Source organism: Neolamprologus multifasciatus, chromosome 7, assembly GCF_963576455.1.
Source record: "Neolamprologus multifasciatus chromosome 7, fNeoMul1.2, whole genome shotgun sequence".
In the NCBI taxonomy this organism is placed as follows: Eukaryota; Metazoa; Chordata; class Actinopteri; order Cichliformes; family Cichlidae; genus Neolamprologus; species Neolamprologus multifasciatus.
The window spans coordinates 11,963,436-11,982,585 of NC_140445.1; the positions used below are offsets into that span (position 1 = coordinate 11,963,436).

A 19,150-nucleotide genomic window follows, 5' to 3' on the forward strand; every position below is an offset into this window, starting at 1 on the left:
CTAACTCAGGCTCCTTCCCCACCAGAGAGGTGACATTCCATGTCCCTATTGCCAGTCTTGGCAGCCGGGGGTCAGTCCGCCAGGGCCTCCGCTCCTGGCCGCCACCCGGCACACAATGCACCCGACCCCTATGGCGCCTCCTGCGGGTGGTGGGCCTGCGGGAGGATGGGCCCATGTCTCCTCTTCGGGCTGTGCCCGGCCGGGCCCCATGGACTAAGGCCCGGCCACCAGACGCTCGCCCTCGGGCACCCTCTCCGGGCCTGGCTCCAGGGCGGGGCCCCGGTAACCCTATCCCGGGCAGGGTAAACTGTTCCCTCTGTGTTTTTTTCATAGGGGTCTTCTGAATCGCTCTTTGTCTGGTCCCTCACCCAGGACCAATTTGCCATGGGAGACCCTACCAGGGGGCAAAAGCCCCCAGACAACATAGCCCCTGGGATCCCTGGGACACACAAACCCCTCCACCACGATAAGGTTGCGATTCACGGAGAAGAATGTGACTCTACTTAGAGTAAAATTAATACGGAGCCCCGCAGGGGACATGGGAGAAAAAAAAATTTAAGACGGACTTTTGTGAGATCTCGCAAAACTAACTCGGGATCTCGCAAAAGTCCGTCTTAATTTTTTTTTTCTCCCATGTCCCCTGCGGGGCTCCGTAAATTAACTCTAAGACTACTAACACCAAAACATTTAACACTTTTGAATTTGCTGTGTAGATTTGGCATGGACGGAAGGGACATGTCCCCACCAATATCCAGCGATTATTGAATTGTCCCCACCAATAATTTGATCTCTTCGAGTAAAGAAAAACAAAACCGATAGAAAAAAAAAAGCGATCTGTCAACGTCTCATTCAGCGAGCGGTGCAGAAAGAGTTAAATTACGTTCTCTACTGGAGTCCTACGTCATGTGACAAATATGGCCAATGTGATTGGCTGTGCCTTTCAGGGAGCTCTGTTTAGTTTTAGCAGTGGCAATCCTGCGCTGCCAGGTAGTGATGTGCGATACCACTGATTTCCTTTCCGATCCAATACCAAGTAATATTCAGGGTGGTATCGACGATACTGATCCGATACCGATACTTTCTACAAAAACTTATTTTATTTTTTGTATCTCAAATTATAGCATCATAATGATTACAGGACATCAGAGTACTTGTTTCCAACAATGACGGCAGCTGCTTAGTTTTAATATTACTCTTATTTCTCTTTCTGGGTCGCAAAAAAACTTTTAACATATTTTCAGGTGAGAATGTAGCTGTGTAAACTTCAAATATCTGAGCCGACCGACACATCGTCTTCAAATCCCCGAGGTCTTTCGCTACTCGGGTTAAACATGATATATAAGTCACTTAGATAACTTAAAAATGTTATTGTTTGGCTTTTTCAGTGTTTTATTTGTTCGTGAGTAAATCAGTTTGGCTGAGATTAAAGTTATCAGATTCGATTAAATTAAATTTAACTTTATTAATCCCTCGGGAGGGCTCCTCTGGGGTTTTCACACAGCTGAATAAACGTCAAACAGAAAACTGATTAAACAAAAGTGTGAGACGGTGGAGAGTTTACGTCAGCGCCCGGTTATATTTTAGACAGCAAGGAGCAGACGGCAGAGTTTCACTCCACCGAGGGAGATCGTGACGTATACCCGGCTTTCTCGACCACGAAGGCCGGGTCCTCAGGTGGAAGCAGCCTCTGAATTTGGACACCCCCGCTGTTTCCGGACATTTAACGTATTTCATCCGATAAATAAACACTATAAAATGTATTTATCCCCCCCAACAGCCTTTTTGAATGTCTCCCTAGTGTGGCCACAACACCTCACATTTTTGCCACATGTATCGCAAACCACGTCTCAGTTTTTGTGGAGGTAAAATAGGTTCGCACATGACTCCAATTACGCTCAGCCATTGTTGTGAGTGCGCACGCCAAGGGGCTGCGAGACAGCCTATTTCGCAAATGACTATGAAAGGCGGAAGAGGAAATAGTTCCTTTGAATGTAGACAATCCGAATGTTATAGTTTCTTTCCACTGTGTTCCTGTTAATGATAAACTACAAATTTACCCTAATTTACTAAAATATTGATATTTTAATGTGAGAATCGATTCTAGAACATAAATGATTGGTATCAGAGGAATCGATATTTCAGGATCGATCCGCACATCACTACTGCCAGGACCTGCAAGGAGGAGAGGAGGATGGCAGCAAAAAGAACCTGGATATAAGAAAGTATTTTTCAAAGAAACCTGTAAGTCACTTAAAGTCAAGTTCACTCATAAAATCTGTCCATCATAATAACGTTACAGGCTATGCAAGGTAATACATGCCAACCCTCCCGTTTTTTCTCGAACAATCCTGAATTTCAGTGCCCCTCTTATTACTCTTTCTGGGTTGCAAAATAAACTTTTAAAAAAATTTCAGGCAAGAATGTAGCTGTGCAAACTTCAAATATCTGAACCGGAGAGAACAGCAAACTCCCGGCACATCGTTTTAGGCTTTGGCCCACATCAGTCTAAAATTGTATGTAACCATGAATAACGTGTTGCCATGTCCACCAGGAGAGACTGGACAGTATAGATGTAAAACCAATATGCCAGCAGTTCATCTCAGTTAATGAGAGGAGAAGGCATGTGTGTGGCTCCTTCACATAGTGGACATTGAGTTGTGTGGGACACCAGTAGTCCATGTCTGTTGCTGTAACAGTAGTTCATGTTTAGAGTAAAACATACCAGCTCACTGACTTGATAGGGGCAATAGTGTGCCTAAAATGTTGCATCATTTTGCTGAGAGATCTTTTACTTCGTGGTAATCTTAGATGAGTAGTTTTATGGACAAAAACCACCAGGTCATTCAGTGTTCCCTTAGTGCTAATGTATAAGAGATGTTGATGTAACTGAAGTAATAATGTTAAGTCCTTAAAGTCATATTATTTTATTGTCATGACTGTATTTTAAGCTATTTTTATTTTTGTATGATATCTGATTTATATGGAATATGGTTGAAGTAAACTAAAGTATAAAATACTTGTTCATTTGTTTAATAGTAACTTAACATTGTATAATTCACATATAAAACTATGAATTGTAATTTTAAATGGTTTAAAAGCATGTAGAATAGCATATGTAGGAAGTATATTTCTCCTTTTTTTTTAATCAAGAAGCAAAGACGAAAAGGAAAAAAAAAGAAACAGGGCAGGGTTCGGTGGTTGAATCATCTGTCCCCACCAATGCCAAAACCAAATCTACGCCCTTGCTCACATCTTTTATCTCTAAAAGAATGGGGCCCATGTATATGAAATTTATAGTATTATTATTAAATATTTCAGTACTTTATAACAATTAGTGAAATACCTTTTCAAAACCCTTGAATTAAAGCTGAAGGTCTGCATTAAAATAACATCTTAACTTTTTCATTTAAAACCCACTGGGGTCATGTAAAGAAGCAAACTGACAAAAATTGTAAGCATTGCCCTTGTAAGCATTGAAGAAAAATTAAAGAGGTCTATAAAATGTATCCAATTATTTAACCAAAAGAATGGCTTAAAAAAACTGGCTGAGGGAAAATAGAGGATTGTGTAATTTTTAAAAACATTTTTGTTTATTTTTGTTTTTCTTCTTGAGACACAGAAAAGGAGAGCAATAAAATGAAAGAAAGAATTTGAGTATCCAGTGAGGTTAGGAAGTGGCTACTCCCTCAGTGCTTTAATGAAAACTAGAGTATTGGTTTGAAAGTGGTGCTAATCACCATACATGCAACAGATTCCATTTTTGCCACTGCAAAATCATGCTGGTTCTTCTCTGACAACTGTCATAGCAGAACCCTTGACCTGTTGGGTGAAGCAAGAATAGCAGTGGTTACCTAGTTACAGTAGCGGTTTTTGATACGGGCGACACAGGCGGTTGCCTGGGGCGGCATCGTGGTAGGGGTGGCATCACGGGCATCGGCAAAAAATAAATAAATTTAAAAAAAATTGCTTGTACTCATGCTGCCCCGACATCAGTCAGCGCATATTGGAAATGGCATAGGCACCGATCGGTTTTTTTATCGCCCATTTGCTGGGAGTAAGGGCGCCCTCCATTTGCGAGGTGCGCCTGCTGCTTGCGGCACAGGGAGGAGAGGGCAGGGCGGCGGGGGTTTCTCCAGCTGGCTGGAGCAGCATCTAATAACCAACTCGCAAAATAGGCACCGATCGGTTTTCTATCGCCCATTTGCTGGGAGTAAGGGCGCCCTCCGTTTGCGAGGTGCGCCTGCTGCTTGTGGCACAGGGAGGAGAGGGCAGGGCGGCGGGGGTTTCTCCGGCTGGCTGGAGCAGCATCTAATAACCAACTCGCAAAATAAAACAAAATAAAAACAAACCAACAAACACGAAAACACCAGACATTATGATACAGACTTATAATTTGCACCAATGTTTTTTTGAAATTCTATATGCGAAAAGTGAGCGCGAGCGCCTGCTTGGTGCTGAAGTCAAAGTAAATTTTATTCTCATATTCGCTATATACAGTACAGTATATAGAGAGACGAGACGACGAGGCTCCAGTTACAGCAGTGCAAATAAACAAACAATAAATATAGGAAGAGTAAGAAAATAAATATCCACTTTAGGACTAGGGGTAAAGAGATCAATAACAATTTAAAATGTATAATTTACAGTTTGAGCCAAGTATTTGGCTTGACTGGATAACATACACGGTCAGTGCAAAGGGGTCCGCGAGTGGTCTGAATGTTTGCTTGGCTATGGTGGCGGTGACCTCCGTTTCATTAGCACGGGTCACACTGTGGTTTGGGCTTAATGCACGATGTAGTCTTACCTTTATTATCCCCATTGTGTCTGCATCGGCCTGATCCACTCCTATGATTAAATAATAGGAGTCTTCTTTGGAGTCGTGGCATTGTCCCGGGAAGTTTGGTCTCCTGGAAAATGGGTTCCAGAGGGCAATCATCAGCCCACTGAAGAGCATCAGGGCTACCCCAGTGATGAGCTGCTTCCTGGCTTGTTGCATCATTGCAGGTAGAGGGTAGACTGCCTACTACCTGAATGAGGTGCGGGGATTATTCTGCCCCGTTTGTCTCGTCCGGTTGTTCCTCCGTTCCGGGTGGTTCTCCTCCAAACAGCTTACAGTGGCTGGCGTGGATCCAAGTAACTTGTTCTCCAACCTTCACCGCTGTTTGTGTGGTCAGTAGGACTTGGAATGGGCCCAGCTACCCCTTCGCCTTCCAGTGTCTCCTCCTGAAATCCTTCACTAACACCCAGTTCCCTGGTTTGAACGGGTGCAGGGGTCCTTCTGCTGGCCTGGGCAGGGTTGCTTTCACTGCTCTGTGTACCTGTGAGAGAGTCCTGGAGAGATTTTGACAGTACACAATCATTTAGCTGTTGCACAACTCTGTGGACATGCCTGTCCATTTCGGGGGTTCTGCCCCCACTCTGGCAGGTCGTCCATATAACACCTCATAAGGGCTGAGGTGTACTGGGGGTTTGGTCCGTGTGTACATCAGCACGAGGGGAAGTGCTTTTGGCCACGTGAGGCCAGTTTCTTCACAGCACTTCACCAGCTTGGACTTTAAGGAGCCATTCATTCTCTCCACCGCACCTCCAGATTGTGGGTGATATGCACAGTGTGTTTGCGATTTGAAACCTAGTTGCTTGCTGATTTCCTTCAATGTCTGGTTCAAAGTGAGTGCCATTATCACTTGTGATTTTCCCTGGGATATCCCACTCGGGAATGATTTCTGACAGGAGGGCTTTTGCCACTGCACTGCTGTCTGCACTTTTAGTGGGGAATGCTTCTACCCACGAGAACATGTCCACTACTACCAGACAATACTTCTTTCCCTCGGCTGGTGTCAATTCAATGAAATCCATCATTAGATGGTCAAAAGGCATATCTGGGGGGGGGGGGGGGGGGGGTGCAGTGTTTACCTGTGAGACCCACATTGTCGGTCTCACAAATGAGACACCTTTTGCAATACCTCTCAGCTGCTGTGGAAAACCCTTTGGTGAACCATAGCGATGTTAGTGCTTGTAGCATCCCCTCTTTAGACACATGGTCTAACCCATGTGCCCATTTTAGAAACCATGGGAAGAAGTGTTTAGGCAGACATGGGCGGCCATCAGGGGAGCGCCAGACAGATTCGACCAGTGTGCAGCCATGTTTGCGCCAGATTTCTCTGGCTGGGAGGCAAATGACTGTACAGCAGGAAGATCAGCGAGTCTAGGTGTGGGCAGCGGTGCCAAGACAAGTTGGAAGGGTAGGCCTCCTTCGGCGGCTGCTTTGGCGGCTGCATCGGTGGCAGCATTTCCTCGGGAGACAGAATCAGTTTTACCTGCACACTTCAGTACAGCAATGCGAGCAGGTAGGAGGATGGCGTCCAGCAGTGCTGCTACCTGGTTAGCATTCAGGATGGGCTTCCCATCAGATTTCAGGAACTTTCTGTGTCTCCACAAGGCGCCAAAATCATGTACCACACTAAACGCGTAGCGAGAGTCAGTGTAGATGGTGGCCGACTCACCCTCCGCAAGTTTACAGGCTTCTGTGAGCACCACAAGTTCCGCAGTCTGTGCTGAGAATTGTCTGGGCAATGAACCTGAAACGAGAGTAGCATGATCAGAACACACAGCAAAACCCACCCGGTTAGTTCCACATGAATCGCGTGAGGAGGAGCCATCTACATATAACACAATGTCAGAGTTCTCGATGGGAACATCTAACAGGTCAATCCGAGGTGTACAAGTTTCACCCAATACAGCAGTGCAGCTGTGTGGCTCACAATCCTCTCGCATGGGGAGAAGAGTGGCTGGGTTAGGTGTGCATCGTTTCACTGTGATGGTGGGCATGTCAAGCAGTATGGAAGAGTACTTGAGCCAGTGAGCTGCAGAAAGGTGTGAAGTTTTCTGCTCCAGCAAAATAACATAAACTGCATGGGGTACCTGCACTGTCAGAGGAGAGTACCCTACGATGTCACGTGAGGGGAGAACGGCCTTTTCACACGCAGCTACTGCTCGCAGGCATGCAGGCAGGCCCGCAGCCACTGGGTCAAGCTTCGAAGAGTAATAACCCACCGGGGAAGTGAATCACCATGGTGCTGTAAAAGAACAGAAGACATGAAACCATTCTTTTCATCCACCATTTGTGTATATAGTTTGGATGGGTCTGGGAGCGCTAAAACAGGCGCGGTTTGCAGCAGCTTCTTCAAGGTAGTGAAAGCAGCTTCAGCCTCCGGTGTCCTAGAAATGTGATCATTGGCTGACAGGCTTGTAACATGTATGAGTGCAGTAAGCTTCTACAGAGGAGTAGTGTGGAATGAAATTGCGACAGTATGATGTGGTTCCTAGAAATGACATCATCTGTTTTTTGGTGAGAGGCTTTGGAATGGTCATCACAGCTTCCACCCTCTTGGAGGAAATCTGATGAGAGTTATAAGAAATCACATGCCCTAAGAATATGACTTGCTCTTTACAAAACTGTAGTTTTAACTTACTAGCTTTGTGGCCCTTGTGATGCAAATGTGTCAGTAACGCGAGAGAGTCTGCAATGTACTGCTCTTGTGTGGGTGCACACAGTAGCAGATCATTGACATACTGCAGTAACACTGTGCCTTGGGAGAGAATCAAGTCTGACAGAGAGTCTCTTAAGGCGGCATTGTAAATTGTGGGGGACTCACAGTAGCCTTGACACAACTGAGTGAATGTGTAAGCCTTTCCCTGGAACTTAAAGGCAAACCAGAACTGGCTATCTGGGTGAACTGGAACAGAGAAGAATGTGTTAGTCAGGTCAGCAACAGTAAACCACATAGCATCAGATGGGATTTGGGACAAAATGGTGTGGGGGTTTGGAACCACAGGGGCTCTAGGGATTACAGCTTTGGTCTTCTGATTTTCTTCACAGGGAATAGTGGAGTGCGAACCGGAGATGTAGGGCATGGAATAATTACTCCAGCCTTTAATAGGGATTCAAACACAGGAGTGATCCCCTCATTGGCTTCCTGTTTCAGAGGATATTGTCTTTGGCATGGTCTAAAAGAGGACTTTGGAGTGATTACCACTTGCTCACAATCTTTAATAAGCCTACATCATACATATAGGAGGCCCACAAGCCATCAGGCACCTCTGTCAGCAGGGGGTGTGAGGAGTTTAGAGGAGGTGTCGTTTGAAGCAGACAGTGTGAGACAGCTATGTCCACAAGCTCAACTGAGCGGACACAGTGGACTGTATAAGTCACGGTTTTCTTGTAGGCTATTATTTCCCGAGAAAACAACACTGTTTTCTTGTGATCTGTAGTCTCCCAAACACAGGCGCGGTAGCACCGGTGCATAAATTCTCCCATGTCTTCCCGCTGGTAGCTGTAAGCTTTTGCCAGGGAAACATGTGGGACGGATGCATCCATAGCAAACATGTTTCTTTGCTCATCAGTGAGAGGAATCGCAAGTGCACCAAATGTGGAGCTCCAAAACATACATGTCACAGTTAGCAAATCATTCTCGGTTCTGTACCATTCTTCCTCATAACTGTCATCAGGACCATGCAGAGAAAAGTGAGACATGCAACTCAACTCTCCGGAAGCCATAAAATAGACGTCTGGAGGCATGCAGTTGCGAGTCCCTTGTATGAATTCTGTAACAAGCAGTCCCTCCTCCAGCTTCCACCCGTAAGCGAAAGCCGGGGTCACGGGGCTATATTTCACCATCATATAATCATAGTCAGATTGTGTGATTTTAATGCTATTATAGCAGGAAATTTAACTTATTTTCAGCTTGCACATCAAATCTCTGGCAAGCAACTTGACCTGGCACAGGTCTGACCACAGAAACCCGTGTGTGAATTTTCTACCCTGTCCATCTACACAACACAGGGGTATGGTGAAAGTTTCTCTCTGTATGGTTCCTGATGCGGACACAGAATGAGTGAACCTCTCACCCAGCACGGGCTGGGGTGAGAGAGAATCTGAGCGTAATACAGAGTGGGTGGCCCCAGAATCTACAAGAAATTCTACTTCCTGATTACAAACTAACATTTTATACAAGGGTAGTGATTTATAAGGCGCGCTATTTAAATGTACATATGTACCAGCTGGTGACACAGAAACCGTTCTACATGCTCAAAAGTGATGTATTAAAGTGTGTGTGTCTGTGTGTAAAACACTTTCTACATCAGTGTGTGTGTGTATGTGTGTGTGATTTTCATTTCCCTGTTCTGATGAGGTGGGCAAACCACAGCCTGAAGCGTTCTCTGGCGTCCTTTCCCTCCGGTCTCAGTCTGCCTGCACCCACCACTGGCCCTGGTCACTTGGTCGTTTTAGTGTTGATGATGTTCGCGTCTTGGATAGCCTTGGTTAGGGCAATTCCGCTTCCAGTGTCCAAGCTTACCACAGGAAAAGCAGGCATCTAGGTCTCCTCACCACTGCTGTCGTTGTTGATCGCGTCGTCGATCACGTCTTCCCCCCGGCCTCGGCCGCGCCAGCTGCCTTTACAGTGGAAGCCACCCCGCGGGTTCGCTGTGGCCTTTTACAGAGTTAAGGCTGCGTTGTGGAGGTTGCCGGTCTGTTTTTCCTCTTTCTTGCTCTTTCCTTTCGTCAAGGTGGTTCTGAGCATGGCGTCGTAGTTCCATTAGTCGAGGTTCATTTTCCCTCCCCACTTGCGAACACCTTACTTCGTCTGCCACATCTGATCTTAGTCCCCGTAAAATATGGCCGCAGAGATGGTCCTCACATGTGGAGGCGGTGACGCCTGTCATGTCATCCTTTGGTATTCCACCATTAGCTTCAAACACATTTGTCATACGAAGTATGAAATAATCCACAGATTCGCCCTGTCTTTGCTTGTAAGCCTGACAATATCCATGGTTTTCTTCATGCTCGTAGGTCAGGTGTCTTACCCCCAGCGTAGGGTCAGGCAAGGAATCCAGATCGGCATCGGCTTTCAGGCCCTGCAAAACAGCTTGTACTAGGGCATAAGGAGAAGCACAAACAGTGTGTGAACAGGGAAATTATATTTTGTTCTCCATGTTATACGGAGGTGGAAGAGGCGCTGAGGCAGAATCTGCATCAGCCTCCCTTCCATGCACTTCTCTAGGCAACTCTTTCAGAGCTGCTTTCTTTTCCCTCCTTTCTGCTTCCATCATCCACTTTTTCAAACATTCCTTCTCATCGCTTACCCTACGCAAATCTACAGTGTTAACTTTCCCTTATTTCAATAATTTCGCTTCCTCCTCCCGCAACTGTTTCTCTACTTTCTTTAACTGGTTAACATTCAGCGATCCCTTCCCGGGAAACCCGTTTACTTTTTGCCACTTAACAACATATTTCATACACCCAATTCCCCATTTCTTAACCATACAGTCAAATATTGAGTTTTGTCCCTGGCTGCCCGGTGGAACTTCTGCCGCTCTACTGGATCTAGATCCCATTTTACTACACGAGGCGTCCCACGTGAGGTCCTTGCCTTCTACCGACCAAGGAACGAACAGCGCCACTCCGTGCACTATAGGAATGGACTCCGACAGTGTACACAAACCGCTGTCCCTGTGACGTACTTGGACCGAACACAGGTCTGGGCCGGCTTCTCCCCAACAGCGCGCTCGAGCCAATGTCCTTGTGATGGACATCTCTTTTGGCTCTCAGCGAAGGCGGTCGCACTTTTCTCCTCTCCTGCCCTTATCTTCCCTGCTTAGCTTCTTATGTCCTTGTCTTGTCTTGTGTTTTTACTTACTTTTCCCTGGAATACTCTCTCACAGTCTGTTCTCTAAAACCTAAAAGAGGAATTATGGATTTGATCAACTGGTCTCTGAATGCAATTGACACCCCTTCTCAACGAGAAGTCTGGGCTCGGGTGAGCCTGACTGCTGAAGATATTTACCTATTCGGTACCATGATAACAGGGTTCTTGCTGATCGGAGCTGGCTTGGCCCGGGCTTATCAAAGAATTAAGGAAGCGGAACCGGCTGTTCAAACCCCCACAACGTTGCCCGCTGGGATTGAAATGATGGGACGAGGCGTGAGTTTCTCAAAATGGTCTCATTGAGTGCAGCACGGATAAGATCTGCAAGGCCACCTGGGTTGGCTGGAAGACTGTTTACTTAGCCTGGCGGGGCGAAGGACACTGTCTCAGCTGAACTCTGGACACACACACACACACACACACACACACTGATATGCACACCTGTATTAAAGGACTTCCACTACACTTCCCTGTATTAAACACGTAGACCTGTGACACAAAAATCACCAAACTCTGACAACCACAGACTGTTTTCCTTCGTGGTGATGAAGGAAAACGCTGGGTTGGCATGTAAAAGGGCATTTATTCCCTTCAAAGACCTGTAGTTCAAAAAAAGCGCTCCTCCGACAGCCAAACCCATCTGTTCTCTGATTGTATTGTTACATTTGTGATTGACATGACATTGACCAATCAGATGAAAGGAAGAAAAATAGGGTCAAAATTCGTACTTGTAACTTGCAGGGGTCTTTTTTTGGCTAAGTCCACACACAAATCTTTTTTACACACACACAAATCTTTTTTACACATACAAATCTTTTTTACACACACATAAATTCTTTTTTACACACACATAAATTCTTTTTACACATACAAACCTTTTTTACACACACATAAATTCTTTTTAAACATACAAATCTTTTTTACACACACACAAATTCTTTTTACACATGCAAATCCTGATTTACAAGTACAAAACTGATTTACAAGTACAAAATATTTATGACCACAATTTGAGCCCATAGACTAGCAGTCTTCTTAAGATCATTTGTAAAAAAACAAAAAAAACAAACTTCTTTTGTGTGTGTCTGTGTTGTAGGTAAATAAATCAAAGTGCTTAATTAACTGAATTTGCAGCTTAAAGTATAAAAGTGCTTTTAGTCAGCAACACTAGAAAATCATTATGTCATGTTAATTTATTTAACACCCAGTAATAATGTGATTTATTTGTTGTGTGTTAAGTTATACTGATGTTGAATTGAAATGCTACTGACCCAGTTGTATAATTATTGTTCACATGTGTGTTTTTTTTTTTTAGGTTTGTACCAGTGATGGCAACCCTGATCCAGCTGACTTCAGAGTCGCAGAACTCTCTTGCAACCCCTGGCTCTCCTCCATCCGAGATTTCAGCCCCCATATCCAGCCTAGCTATCTCTGTTCCCTCTGTGACTTTAAGTCCCTCTGGTGAGGAAGAGCGCCCTTTGCTGCATCAGCTGCACAAGTCCTCAAGCCGGGATGTACAAAAGAGAACCTCTTCACACTACAATCATGGCCATGTGGCAGATAGCTTACCATCTAGTCCACTGTTTGCTATGGAGAATTCTGACTACCAAACCATACAGGACACCAGAGCTGCCAGCTATATGTTTTCAATAGCACCTGTGAAATTAATTAACACAAACAACAATGTAAGTGACTGCAGCAACAATAGTGTCACTGACCATGTGGTTGATTATTTGAGGTTAAATGGTGACAGCATGCTAGTAAGTGATACAGAGGAGCCTCGGGGGGAACACATACCCTTCCTAAGTGCAGACAGGAATACAGTCCTTTTACTCAGGGCTGTAGATAGCGGCAGGACTAACCCAGCATCACCAAATGATGACCTACCAGTGAAGTCATCTAGCCTCATCAACCAACAAGATCTAATTGCTGCGTAAAGTAAAAAAAAAAAAAAGAAAGAAAAGAAATTGCTAAGATTACTTCACATGGAGGAAGAATATAAACAATCTTTAAACCTTTATTTTCGATAAATTCTCATAATTTATTTGCTGTGTAAAGACTTTTAAAGACAAATGAAGAATGAAACTTTTATTTTAGAGATGTAGTAAATAAAGTTTTATAAAAAAAAAACAGTACAAATGTGGTCATGTCTTGTAGGTAAAGTGCCATACGCTAGTATGCAGCAGTTCATAGTATAGTTAAAAGAATATTTCAGTGCAGACAAATATCAATGGTGCCTTTCTGTTTAGTATGCTTAAGGGGCCGTAATATTGCATACTGGGCCATGTATCACCCTCTTATTCTTCAAGTTAATAATCAGATGCTCTATGTTGTCTGCCTTTAACATCTTGCACTTTAGGGCACCCACTGACATATTTGAAATCAAATGTTATGGGTTCAAAGTGCATGCTATGTTCTTAAATGCTGTCATGAAAAAATGAGCAGGCAGTTGACTTGAATTGATGGTTTTCCTACCTGATGTCCTACTTTTATCACAGTCTTATGGTATATATTATTAGTAAGCTTATAACCTGGATTCCATCAAAATGTCAGAGATCTTAATAATTTTATTCATCACTGGACTACACTGTGGATGACCTGCCAGAGAATGAATATTGTAGCTGTGAGATAAATATACATTCATTAAAGTTTGCCTCAACAAGGTGCATAAGATACACACAAAGAGTTGTTTTTGTTTTTTGTTTTTTTTACATTTATATTGAGCTAGATATTTACATTCGACCATTTCTATGTTTAAGAAGTATTCACTGAATTGTATGGCATTGTTATAACAATTAAACAATGTTCATGCTTAAAGAGTAGCGGCCTAATAATCCTAAGGTTTCTGGTATGGGTTAAGCTGGATGCTGGTTTTCACATGCCCCATAATCCTCCTTAGAAGTTTTATTTATTCCTATGCTGACAGATGTTCTGCCTAAGTATAAACTGTCTCAGTTAAGGTGGTACAGTCAACGACTACTAGTGTGAAGACCAGCAATTCTAATAGTATCTTTAAATCAACAATATCTACAAAGTTTTTAGTAAATTAGCTACAAGATCTATGTCTGATTTGTTCTTGTGTGAATCCAACCAGTGCCTTGTATTGCACTGTGGATCTTAGAGAAGTGCTGAATGTATAAATTGTGGTAATTTCCTTTAATTTAAACCATATTTCTGAAAAAAAATTCGAAATTGAAATCCCCCCCCAAATTAACTTGTTATCCTCTTGCTGTAAGAGTCAAGTTCAGGTTTTTCCTTTTAATTTAAATGACCTGTCTTGATATACAATTACAATTAATTACAACAGATTTGATATAAACAATGCAAGATATACAGTCATTTCATCTGCACACCTTAGTACATAGAGAAAAAAATATCTTGCACATTTTGTCACTTGAATGCTTAGCATAACGCAGAGAACATTGTTTTGAAATGGGAGTGTCTTTAATTTATGTAAATATATCAGGAAAATCTCCTGCATTGTTGTTTCTCACTGAATATCACATTATGTGTTTTGTGTGTTAGTGTCAAAGCATTTGGGATTGAAAAAGAACTTTCAGTTGTTCTGTCTCACTATTGATTGATACAATGAAAGTCTTGTGCAGCTGTAATAATAAATAAAACACACATTTCACATTTGAGCATACACATGAACATGATTTATATGTCAAATCTATGGCTTTTTATCAGTTTGTTTTTTTCGGTAAGGACTGATCATTTTAAAGAACTGAAGATGAATTCTCAGTTATAAGCTATTTGTAATTAGACCTTCTGGACCGCTCATGGCAGAACAAAGTCCCAACAATGATAGGAATTAGGACAAGACTCCTGGTGTCTAGATGCTGGCAGTGGTGGAATTGAGGATGAAGGCTTGGATGTGGGTTCTGAATGGAAGAAAATGTGGAGGAGTCTGGTTGCACATATGAGAGTCTGAAAGACAGAATGACAAAACAGCAGTGAGATTTAAAGCACACATAAGAGAGGCTGATTGTCTTGCAGCAGGCAGGCAAGAAAATTATCCAGCTTAGAGTGATGATGTCAGTATTGTCAGAGTTGTTTGACACTGTGGGAAAGTGGATGTGATGTAAAGAATGGACTTGCAGTCAAAAACCCAGGAAAGCAGGCAGATTAGTGAATAATTTCTTATAGTAATGCTATCAGTAACTATAGTGTTTAGACTACACAACTTCAAATTAAGTCCTGGCCGCATATTACACTGAAAATAAATAATAACACAAATTTGTACTCCTTTTACATACATGTTATTCTATGTGCTGAGCAATGCCATTTTGTTTTAATTCTGTATTTTACTTGTATCTTTGATACCCATTAAACATGTATTTTTTTCATGTAATGTCTTCTTTCATGAAAGCAAATAAAAGTAATTTTTGAGCACAAAATTTTGATTTGTTGACTTATTGAGTGCATAAGGTAAAGCTGCAGATCTTGCCAAGCTTTAAGCAGTTTAGGAAAGCTAAAGACACATGGGTAGCGGGACAACTTCAGTCCTGTATCATTTAATTAATATAATTAATAATGAATTCATCTTACTGCTGGCTATCATATGATGTATATTAGCTTGCTGATTAAAGGTAATATATATTACTAATTTATGATATATATTATAATATATTGTAGTAAACTTACCATTTAGTTCACCTTTAGTTCAGAATGAACCCAATCCTGGCACCATTCCTCTTCTGCAGCTTTCTGACTACTTCACTCGTCACCATGGCAACCACCTCTTACCCTCCTTTAGACCTGCATGAAAAGAGAGAATTCTCCAAGCCCAGAAACTCGTGACCATGTTTACCTTCTGGTGCACTCACTAGTGAGACAACCCTCCCCCTTAAATTCCTTAGAGAAGGGGACTTTCTCTGTATTAGTAATAGTATCAGAGTAACAGTCCACCTCTAAAACTTCTCCGCAATACACTGTGTGCAGTAAATGACAAAACACAAACACACATATGTGATGCTAATTATGAGATATTAGCCTTACAGACAAACATAAATCGCAACACGGAGGCTTGGGGACCTCATTTCTTCACACCACACCAAAAAGATGCTCTCTGATGGTTAGAAGGGATGGCTACTGTGTCACACATAGCTTTGCACTACTAAAGTGTTTTTGGTAACATGAGACTGACCAAGACAGAAGTATGAAGAGTGTGAAGAGAGATAGTGAAATGCGCCAGTGCTTCTACAAGTTGTCAGACTGACAACCTGTGGAAGGCAGTAATTGGTGTGCAATATTTTTACAGGAGGGCTAGTGGAGACAATGACATCTAAGGATAGGAATTAAATTCTGAGTAGTTCAGTTGTACTGGGTCCCAATTTCCAGTAGTTTAATGCTTTAGAAATGTTAGTCTGCTTGCTTAACGATTTTGCTTATCGGTTCCACTTGCAATAGTGCTACAATCACATGATTTCCATTCCAGTGCTGGAGGAGGAAAATAATGATGCAGTCTATAGGGTGGAAATGGACATTAATTTTATTTTTACTTTACAAAAGGACAACAGAGCAATGGTACAGTGCAAACTGCATACAGGACAGAAACAACTGCATTATGCTGCTAACAAAATAACATACTAAACATACTAACACTAGCAAGATTAGTGTTAGTGTGCTAACACTAAGCTTGCTAGCTTTAATTCACTTTGTGACTCACTATGTGGTTTCCTCAGTCTGCTGGTTTAGAGCCCCCAGACAGGAGGATTCGGGGTCACCGAATTGAGCACTAACTATATATTTTATCAAAAAGGAAAGTTTTAGGCCTAATATTAAAAGTTAGAGAGAGTGTCTGTCTCCTAAATCTGAAGCTGCTTCCACAGAAGAGGGGCCTGAAAGCTGAAGGCTCTGCCTCCCATTCTTCTACCAAGTAAGCCTGCAGTCTGACATTGATGTGCTCTATTGGGGTTATACGGTAGTATGAGGTCATTAAGTTAAGATGGGGCCTCATTATTTAAGACCTGATGTGTGACGTGAAGGATTTTAAATTGTACTCTCGATTTAACAGGGAGCCAATGAAGAGAAGCTAGATAGGAGAAATATGCTTTCTTTTTCTAGTCCCTGTCCGTATTATTGCTGCAGTATTTTAGATCAACATATCCTCTATAACTTAAAGTGGTCAGTTTAACATATATTACAAGTGTCATTATCCTGTTTTTCTTCCTGGCATTATCCAGTCTTTGAGTTTTGTTTTGGACTCGTTATTCACTTTTTTGATAGTAAGAAGTTAATTATGATCTAGTTGAGGGTGTTACTTTCTGGTTCCTCTGAGTTTGTATTTATAGTTTTTGATTTCTGGTCTGTTCATGTCTGTCCCAGTCTCATCTCCATGTTTTGTTATTCTTGTTTTGTTTGTCTCAGTGTGTGTGTTACAGAGATGGGCAGTAACGCGTTACTGTAATCTGATTACTTTTTCAAGTAACGAGTAAAGTAAGGGATTACTATTGCAAAAAAGGTAATTAGATTACCATTACTTTCCCGTAGGAACGCTGCGTTACTGTGTTACTAAAACCGTGATATTTTTGCGAGAATGTCTCATGACAGTGACGTAAGTGAGTGCAACGTTCGTGGCAACAGCTGTGTGCAGATCAACAATGGATAATATATCGAGTGCAGGAGAGAGTATGAGCGTGCAGCGTTTAAAGTGTGGAAGTACTGACCTTACTTTGAGTTTGATTCCATAAAAAGTGACAAAAACATTAGTGTCCGTTGTGCGTGGGAAGAAAACTTCTTTTTACAGTGAAAAAAAAACCCCTAAACAAGCACCGAGTGCGCAACGACGTAATGGGAAATTCACAGAGAAACTCACGGATTCTTCAACTGACCGCTGCGGCACACCTGCACCAGGGCGAACCTCCGCCTACGCCACTCCTGCTTTACAGGTGAAAATAGAGCAAAAGGACAGCTGAGTCTTTGATTTTATTTATTTTCTGCTGTGTTTTACTTGCATCTATTTGAAAGACTGAGTGTAAACACAAAAAATTTTTTTTTTTATGTGCTGGAATGTGCAGAAAATAGGTTTAAATGTTAAACTAATTTATTCAAGTCAGAGAATGGTGCATATAATTTAATTTTTGCTTGATGCATAAAGTTAAAAGTTTTAAACTGATAAAACAGGTTAAAAAAAAGATACTTTTCCATTTGATTACATTTTGTATGATGCATTATGCAGAAAAAGTAGAATTGGGCTGAAAGATCTATCGCTTTATCACCTATTCAGGTTGGAAATTGTGTTTTTTAAAAGTAACTAAGTAACTAAGTAATTAATAACTTTTGAAAATAAGTAATCAGTAAAGTAACGGGATTACTTTTTGGGGAGGTAATCAGTAATTAGTTACTTATTACTTTTTTCAAGTAACTTGACCAACACTGGTGTGTTACTTCCTCTTTTATTTATAAATATATATTTATGAATAAACATATATTTGACCACTTGGACCACTGTGAGCGACATCAGACGTGTGCACTTACATTTATGTTACACTACTTAATTAACTGCTTTAGCCCACTTACAATGAAAATGTAAAAAAAAATCTTGTTCATGACCTGTGTAGTATGTTAACACTATTGGAAGTAAAAATAAATTGAAATCCAATTTCGAAAACAAAACTTTACTTATTTATTTATTTATTTTTATAAAGCTCTGACTTGTATTATGAGCATGAGTCTGTGCAGCGGCTGTCTTAGCCTGTTTGGCGCCCTGGGCGAACACTCCCTCTGGCGCCAGAGGAGTTCGAGTCTCCGGGAGAAAAATTCTGGCGATTTGAGTCCCCAGGCTTGTGTTGGGTACGGTCCATCACAAGGACATTGGCTCGAGCGCGCTGTTGGGGAGAAGCCGGCCCAGACCTGTGTTCGGTCCAAGTACATCACAGGGACAGCGGTTCGGGTACACTGTCGGAGTCCATTTCTGCGTACTATAGTGCACGGAGTGGCGGTGTTCATTCCTTGGTCCGTAGAAGGCAAGGACCTCATGGGGGACGCCTCGTGTAGTAAAATGGGATCTAGATCCAGTAGAGCGGCAGACACTCCACCGGGCAGCCAGGGACAAAACTCAATATTTGACTGTATGGTTAAGAAAGAAATGGGGAATTGGGTGTATGAAATATGTTGTTAAGTGGCAAAAAGTAAACGGGTTTCCCGGGAAGGGATCGCTGAGTGTTAACCAGTTAAAGAAAGTAGAGAAACAGTTGCGGGAGGAGGAAGCGAAATTATTGAAATAAGGGAAAGTTAACACTGTAGATTTGCGTAGGGTAAGCGATGAGAAGGAATGTTTGAAAAAGTGGATGATGGAAGCAGAAAGGAGGGAAAAGAAAGCAGCTCTGAAAGAGTTGCCTAGAGAAGTGCATGGAAGGGAGGCTGATGCAGAATCTGCCGATCTCAGACGCGTGGTTACAAGCAACAGCCCAGAATAAAATAGAATAAAACCAGGCGAA

At 42.4% G+C, this 19,150-nt stretch overlaps 1 protein-coding gene and 1 long non-coding RNA gene across 4 annotated transcripts in view; both read left to right on the forward strand.

Moving 5' to 3' along the window:
• The window catches only part of nrg1 (neuregulin 1), a 59,268-nt gene extending 45,352 nt beyond the window's left edge, over positions 1-13,916 (forward strand). For all 3 annotated transcript variants that reach the window (XM_085167611.1, XM_085167609.1, XM_085167610.1), the window contains one exon: positions 12,022-13,916. In XM_085167611.1, coding sequence (XP_085023737.1) covers positions 12,022-12,643 — 622 coding nt within the window. In that variant the 3' untranslated portion in view covers positions 12,644-13,916. The remainder of the gene's footprint in view (positions 1-12,021) is intronic.
• LOC146513845 (uncharacterized) lies at positions 872-4,174 on the forward strand. Its single transcript, XR_014875229.1, has 2 exons — positions 872-987; positions 2,170-4,174. It is a non-coding gene; the product is annotated as an uncharacterized LOC146513845 (long non-coding RNA).
• Positions 13,917-19,150: the final 5,234 nt, after the last annotated feature.